The sequence below is a fragment of the Myotis myotis genome, unplaced genomic scaffold (assembly GCF_014108235.1).
Source record: "Myotis myotis isolate mMyoMyo1 unplaced genomic scaffold, mMyoMyo1.p scaffold_m19_p_6, whole genome shotgun sequence".
NCBI lineage: Eukaryota > Metazoa > Chordata > Mammalia > Chiroptera > Vespertilionidae > Myotis > Myotis myotis.
This window is the reverse complement of record NW_023416368.1, coordinates 20,968,177-20,976,119: the sequence shown is the minus strand read 5'-3', so window position 1 is coordinate 20,976,119 and position 7,943 is coordinate 20,968,177. Positions and strand designations below refer to the sequence as shown.

The 7,943-nt window shown below is 55.2% G+C and overlaps 1 protein-coding gene across 1 annotated transcript; it reads right to left on the bottom strand.

The window, feature by feature from the left end:
- Positions 1 to 1,383: 1,383 nt before the first annotated feature.
- Positions 1,384 to 7,704, bottom strand: ARSI (arylsulfatase family member I). The gene is made up of 2 exons (XM_036315082.1): positions 6,811 to 7,704; positions 1,384 to 2,990 (listed from the first exon to the last, which is right to left on the bottom strand). Exons 1-2 carry the CDS (start codon positions 7,119 to 7,121, stop codon positions 1,586 to 1,588), a joined length of 1,716 nt encoding a protein of 571 aa, XP_036170975.1. The 5' UTR covers positions 7,122 to 7,704; the 3' UTR covers positions 1,384 to 1,585.
- Positions 7,705 to 7,943: the final 239 nt, after the last annotated feature.

Below are 7,943 nucleotides of genomic sequence, written 5' to 3'. Positions count from 1 at the left end.
GAGCAGGCAGAAGCTGGGGCTGGCTGGAATCAGAGGCCTCAGCCACTCCTGGTCCCTGCCCACCATGGCCCTGGCACCAACATCCTGGGAAATGGGAAAGGTTTCAGTTGGGGGACCAGGGTTGGGAGTAAGGAGCCCAGGACATGAATGGTCGCCTCTGCCCTGCAGCCCCAGAACAGACCCTCCCTCCTGGGTTGAGCCACCTCTGCAGTGGGGATGCAGCTCTTAAAACCCAAACCCTCTCCACTGCACCGCACCCACCGCACCCCACCCCATCCACAAGCTGACGAGTCCTAACAGGCCTCCTTTGCCAGTGACAAAAATAACTATTTTCAAAATTCACAGCAGGGCTTTCGCCTACACACGGTGCCGACTGGAACCTGAAGGGAGATCTGCAGAACGCAGTGTGCGGATGAGGCACGCTGTGCAGCAAGGAGGCTCTGAAACCCCCATGCCCCTCCTCCCACCACTCAGCCCATGTCCCGCAACACACACACATACACAGGGGAACCCAGAACAGCCAGGTAGGAAGGGCTCTTAGATCATCCACTACACACAGGGGACACCGAGGCCCAGAGCGGGTCTGGGATTTACCTGAGGTTACATAGTGGATTTGTGCCAGGATGTGACCAGAACCCACACATTCCACCTCCAGGCCAGGCTGCCCACCTCCTCTCCCATTCACTTGGCCAGTGGTGAGCTCACACCTGGATGCACGTGCACACACCCACCTGTGCTCATAAACAGCACTACAGCCCTTGCTTCTGTGTTACTGCATTTTAATCAAGTTCATGGGCTCCTCCACAACCACTAGCTGGGCCAGTCCTCCACAGCCCTGTGAGGTAGGCAGAGCCAGAGATAGCATCCCCATTCGCAAGTGGGGAAATCGAAGCCCAGAGGGAAAGGACTGGGCTCAAGGTCAAAGCAGAACCCAGATGTCCTGAGTGTTGGTCCTGCAGCAGCTGACAGCCAGGCCAATTCCTCTGGGTGCTGGGGACAGGAAGGAGAGCTCTCTACCACAGCCACCCCCACCCAACAGTCTGGCCCCAGGCCATGTGAAGAACCAGGAGGGCCACCTCCCTGGACCCCTGCTCTTGCACCCAGCACTCAGGGGAGAATGGCCAGATTGCCATGCCTCGGCTGGGGTCCAAGCCTGGACTTGCCTCCATGTGGCCCCTCGCCCAAGCAGTACCGCAGAGGGCAGGGTATGAGCTGGGAGGTGGTGAGGTCCCGGGAACTGCACCATGGCACCGGCACCGGGTCCACACCACAAAGCCACAATATCATCAGAGATCATTTCACAGATGAGGAAAGTGAGGCCCAGAGAGCTTGTGCAGGTCACCCGAGGTCACAGAGTAAGTCAATGGAGAGGCAGGACTGGGATTCAGGCATCCATCCCATCTAGTTTATTCTACCCCTACGCCCAAGCCAAACTCCCTACCCTTCAACTGAGCGGCTATATACCCTACATTTCCCTGCAGATGGAGCCGTGACCTCAGGCCCCTCCCTGGTTGAGGAGCAGGACCAGGCTTGAGAGGAGGAATACATTTAGGGGGACAGAGATCCTCCCCCCACTCCTCCTACATCAGATCCGGTGAGACATCAGTCTGGTGTTGAGTTTACGGAAAAAGGATCGCAGCTTGCAAATCTTGCATTTTTTCTTGCGGCGCCCCCGGGAGAGGCTTCGAGACCTGGCTTCCTCCTCCTCCTCCTCTTCTTCCTCATCACTGGCCCAAGGCCCCCAAGCACCCCCATTAAAGTCAGGATGGGCCCGGGGATTCTCAGCCGGGTAGCGCACAGGGATGGCTGTGCGGTTATAGTCCACCAGGCGGGCCAGCAGGGCGCGGACCACGTCTGGCCGCTGGCCAGCGAGGTCCTCCCGTTCGTAGGGGTCAGCACTGATGTTGAAGAGCCACACAGCCTGGCGGGCACTGGCCATCCGCTCCAGGTTCCACCAGCTGCCTGGGAAGGCGGCCAGTGTCTGCGGTGGGATCCAGTCGCCATAGCCCGGGTCTCCCGTCAGCAGCTTCCACTCGCCCACACGGATGGCAGCCTGCACAGCGGTGTTCCAGATGCCGAAGCCACCCTCCAGGGAGCCGTGCCGGGCGTGGTTGTAGAGCGGGTCAATGTTGTGCAGGATCTCCGTGCGTGGCGAGGCCCGGCCCTCGCTGATGGCTGGCCACACGTCATAGCCATCTAGCCCATCGGCCACAGAGACAGTGCCACCTGCCAGACCCACCAGGGTCGGGTACCAGTCAGTGATGTGCACCAGTGCCCGGCTGGTCCGTCGCTTTCGCTTGAGCAGAGGGCTATGGACAAAGCCCAGGCCCCGCACACCACCTTCCCAGTAAGTGCCCTTGCGTCCTCGCAGCGGCCAGTTGCTGCCCCCGGAGAAGGTCTGGCCGCCATTGTCACTGGAGAAGATGATGACACTGTTGTTGTAGAAACCATAGCGCTTCAGGGCCCAGGTGATATTGCGCACGGCCTCGTCCATGCAGGTCACCATGGCTGCGTATTTCCGCCGGGCCACGTTGCCCATGGAGCGGTAGCGGTACAGGTACTCACGAGGGGACTGCAGGGGCGTGTGTACCGCCTGGAAGGCCACGTAGAGGAAGAGGGGCTGCCGGGGGCTGTGGCTGGCTAGGATGTGGCTGACGCGCTGGGCATAGAGCATGGTGGAATACTGGCCACTGAGCCCCCAGGCCACATTCTCGCCCTCGTGCAGGTCAAAGCCACACACCCCAGGGCCATCGCAGTTGTCGTAGGTGTAGTAGTCCACATTGCCCGTGAGCGAGCCCAGGAAGGTGTCGAAGCCCCGGCGGGTGGGCAGGCACTCCTTCCGGTAGAAGCCCAGGTGCCACTTACCCACCATGTGGGTAGAGTAACCTGCCCCCTGCAGCTTCTGGGGCAGCGTCACCTGGTCCAAGGGCAGGCAGTTGGGCTGCCGAGGGCGGATGATGGAGTGCTGAAGTCCCGTGTGGATCTGGTACCTGGTGACAAGAGCAGAGGGCACAGAAGGCACAAAGTAAGCTACAAACCACTGCCCTGGCCACCCAACCCCAATACTCACCCTGAAGTGGGCTCTGGTCCCAGCGTTACGAGCATGCATAGTAATAGTAACCAGCAGGTAGTATCCAATGTGCTGAGCACTTCAAATGCATTATCTCTTTGAATCATCAAACTCAACCGAAGTGGATATTATTACCACTTGAGGAGACTGAAGCTCAGAATGGTTAAGCCACTCTCCCAAGATAGCACAGCTAGGAAGCTGGGGAGTTAAGCGTCAAACCCAGGTTCATCTTAACAACAAAATAATAATAGCTAACACAAGTACTCACTATGTGCTCAGTACTGAACGAAGCCCCTGTATGAATTATCTCACCAAATCCTAACTGCAACCTAGGAGGTATAGATCATTATTTTCCCATTTCCCAAATAAGGAAACTGAGGCTCAGTAAAATAAATCACTTACCCAGTGATTCATACAATTAGTAACTGGCATTGGGATTTGTATCCCTGGCAGTCTTTAGAGACTTCGGAGTCCCTAAGTTCTAAGCCACTAACTTGCTATGGGGCCTAGAGAAGTCCTGCTCTCTTGGGCATACTCCTACTCACTCTTCAAAGCCCAGCCCAAAGTCTCCCACTGTAAAGTCTCTCACAAATCTTTCAAAAACTGAGTCACTTTTGCTTCTGAGTTCCCTCAGCATTTATTACCCATGACCACTGTCACACTTGGCCATGAGATTCTACTCAGTGTACATACTCAACTCTGTATTCCTAGCACTCAGGTGGTATTTATATTTATTTATTTATTTTTGGTGCCTGTGACTGGAATCGAACCTGGGACCCTTCAGTCCACAGGCCAACGCTCTATCCACTGAGCCAAACCAGTCAGAGCTCAGGTGGTATTTAAAGAAACGCTCAATTACTTATGGAATAAAAGAATGATACTCACAGGATTTAGAGTCAGAAGGTACCTAAGTCATCTTCTAGCTCAGTCACCTTGTCTTTAAAAGGAACTAAGATCTAGAATAGGGGAAGGGCCTTCCCAAGGTCGTTCATTAGTCAGGGGCAGAACAAGGACTTGAACATAAATACAAACAGAGTCCAAACACAGACTCTTTTCCAGCAAACTAGGCTGCCACTTGCCTGCCCTGTTTGCTCATGTGCAGGAATGAGTTGGTTGAAATGGAAGATCTTTACAAGTCTTTCCAGCCCTTCCCAGGTAGCTCAGTTGGTTAGAGCATCGTCCTGATATGCCAAGGTTGTGGGTTTCATCCCTTGGGCAGGAACATACAAGAATCAACCAATGAATGTATAAACAAGTGGAACAACAGATCCATGCCTCTTTCACTCTCTCTCCCTTCCTCTCTCTTTTAAAATCAATGAAAAAAATCAATAAATAAAAACATTTCAGTTCCCAAACTCTATGAGACTAGTTCTTCTGTGCCTGCCTGTAAATTCATGTGGCCTCCCTGGATCTGGGTCACTTACAAAGGCTAACACCCTGAGGCAAAAGCAAATGGTTAGCCTGCATTCCTCATTGCTCATTCATTCATTCAAATCTGTGGTAAAGGCCCTCATGTGATCTGCATATGGGGTCTTGCCTTTACTCAAGTCTTAAAAGTCCAGAGTAAATAAGAAGCCTGGAACTTCACAGGAGTATTAGAAGCCCACACCTCTCACCCCCTTTTCCCTGGGGTATCCAAACTAAGTCAAGACTTGAATAATTGACACTTTTAACCCAGGTACTGGGGGAGTGGGGGAGGGATCTGTTTTGGTTTCCTTATCTTATAGCTGTTATTATTAGCTATCATTAGCTACTACTGCCATTTTTTATTTTAAAGAGAAAGGAAGAGGGAGAGAAAGAGAGAAACATTGATGTGAGAGAGAAACACCAATCAGCTGCCTCCAGTACGCACCACAACTGGGGATCAAACCTGAAATCCGGGCATGTGCCCTGACTGGGAAGCAAACCTGTGACCTTTCAGTTTATGGGACGGCACTCCAACCCACCAAGCCACACCAGCCAGGGCTACTGCCATTTTTAATACTATATGCCACATACATTATTTCACTTAATCCTCAAAAAATCCTACAGGAAAGACTATTATGACCTTCATTCTACAAATGATAAGACTGAAGCTCCCAAAAGTGCAGCCACGGGCCCAGACAGCTGGCAGTGGAGCTGAGCTTTGAACCCAGTGTATGCAATTCATGCTCAAAATTTCTCGGCGATGCGGCCTCTGCAGACCTCAGCCGAGCTAATGAATGATTAGAGTGGGTTAGAGGCCAAGCCTCTCTTTCTAGGGGCTGAGCACCATGGAGCACTGTTGTATAAAGTGGGTGGGCCGGCTCAGAGTCCCTGAAGCCCGTGTGCAAGTGAGTAACATGAGAAACCTTGGCTCTCTCCAGCTTCACCAGACACGACTGGACTTATTAACAAACACTAATGAGAGTCGTCAGCATCAGTCAGATGGAGCCAGCTGCAAGGGGCGGAGGGCGCTGCCCAGCCACGCTCAGCTAACTTCACCGATCAGGGGGCTGGAACGCTGCCCTGCTGGCTGCTCATTCCCCTGCTTACACCAACGTCACCTCTTGGGACAGAAACGCTAACTTGTGCACAACTCCCGAGAACACAGATTCCTCCTCCCTCTGCTGGAAGTTAGTCACCATTTGGTCTTCTCCACCACTGCCACGCGCACCACATACAGTGGCCCCTCTTCCTCCCGTTCTCTCTCTCTGTTCTTGGATGGAAATGCTGAGTGCCAGGAAGAAAAGGCAGCTATCGGCCTCTCAGCCCCTCTCATACAGACCCCAAAGTCGGTACAAGCATGAACGAGTGGGGTCTTGCCTGACTCCATGCCTCAGTTTCCCCCATCCAGGAATCAGGGAGATTACCGCTCTGGTTCCCGAGTTCACGCTAGTGGCTTTTGGGTGGAACTTGGGAGAAAGCAGGCTTTGGACCCCATCCAGGGAGGATTAGCTTCAGCCTTGCCAAAGGATTTTCTCTTAAGTGGCCAGAGTTTGCTTTCCACACCCCCACGTCCTGTTCCCCTGCTCTTTTAATCCTGTAATCCTGCCACCTTGCCTGTGGACAACTCCTTAAGAGAAAGCAGCAGGTCTCCTTGGGACCCCCAGCCAAAGTGGGAGGCTTTTGCATATGAAAAAACAGATGTTTGGAGAAATTAAGTAACTAGCCTAAGGCTACTTAGGTCCTGGCATCCTGTGTGTGTCTTTCACCTCCACCTATCAATTCTTTGGTTTCTTCCCAATATAGTCATCAGTTTGGGGATTCGAATCCCTCCAGTGACATAGAGGCTGCCATACACTGACAGCCAAGCAGGTTACACGAAATCCATTCCATCCTTAGCACTGTTTCTCCCGATAAAAACTGTTCTTCACCCCATTTTATGGGCAAGAAAACTGAGGCTTAGAGATATTAAGTAATTTGTTCAGGGCCTCAGGGCATGTAAACAGGAGCACCATTCAGACCTAAGTGTCAGAGGCTGTCACTCTCCTCTAACGAAGGGTTACCAGATGTCCCCTTCACATGGTGTGGAGTGTAAGTGTCCTAGAACACCGGAGGGAGAAGACCTCAAAGATGATCCAACCCCGTCAGTGTACAGACAGGGAAACTGAGGCCCAGAGAGGGCAAAGGATTTACTAATGATCACACAGCTAGTTGGAGACAGAATTGACCAGGAGCCCTGGTTTCTTGGGTCCCAGAGGGGCGACTGTAAATGCCGGGGAAATCTCCGACTGGGTTTATTTGGGACTTGGATGGCCGCCGGCCTGAGCCATGCCTACCTGCCCGTGAGAAGTTGGCTCCGCGAAGGCGTGCAGATGGGCTGGATGTAGTAATTCTCCAACTTGACACCCTCGGCGGCCAGACGGTCCAGTGTAGGGGTCTCAATATCTGAGCCATGGTAGCCCACGTCGTGGTAGCCCTGGTCGTCGGTAAGGATGAAGATAATGTGGGGAGGCTGGGGTGGAGCGACGGAGGGCTGCTCGCTGGCCTCACTGGGGCCGTCAGCCACCAGACTCGGCTTGGTCCAGTCCCAGGACAGGTAGCCGAAGCTGAGCAGGCTGACCAGCGAGAAGCCAGTAAGGGCGTGCATCGCCAGGCCGGCCCGTGCGTCCCGGCGCGCAGGGCTCCCCAGGCCTCACCGCCGAGCGCGCCCAGGGCGCACGGCCCGCACGCCCGCCGGCCGCCGGCCCGGACGATGCAAAGCGCTTAGCGCCCCCGGGGGCGGCCCGGCGAATTTTCTGGGACTGGAGACCGGACGGCAAGGCCGGACCTGCGCGGCCGCAGCCGGGCGCTCTGGGGAGGTCAGACCCGCGCCCAGCTGTCTCCTGCCGCCCTCTCGCCCGCCCTGTGCCGCCCTCGTTCCCTCTCCCCCAGCTCAGCCAGGCCAGCCTGAGACGCGGCGTGGTGACTTCCAAAATGTGCTCTCCACCATCCTCGGACTCTCCTCTCCTTCTAGCCCTCGATTTCTCCCGCCTCCTAATTTCTCTCGCCTCTGCTTTCCCTTTCTCCTCCCCCCGACCCTCCAGCCCCAGGCCCGGCCTCTCGCCCCGCCCGGAGTCTCGAGAACAGTTGGCCTCCCCGCAGGAAGGTGGGCAGGACCCCAGCGGGGAAGGGGAGGGAGGCACGGGTAGGGCGGGTCTGGGGTTGACACCGCCAGAGAGAATGAGAAAAAGTTGTAACATCTGCCGGCGGAGCTCCAGGTGGAGGGGCGGACGCCGGGAGGCGGCTCCGCCCCCGGGCGGGAAGCCCAGGCCCGCTCGGCCCTCCAGCTTCAGCGCCCGCCCTCGCCCCGGGGCTGGGGAAAGGAGGGAGGGGGCTTCTTGGAATTCGATGGAACCGCCCCGGCATGGCCCGGTCTGACATTCCTCGATTATGGAGTCTTGGCGTCTCTGAATTGCCAGCCCTAGAAGGA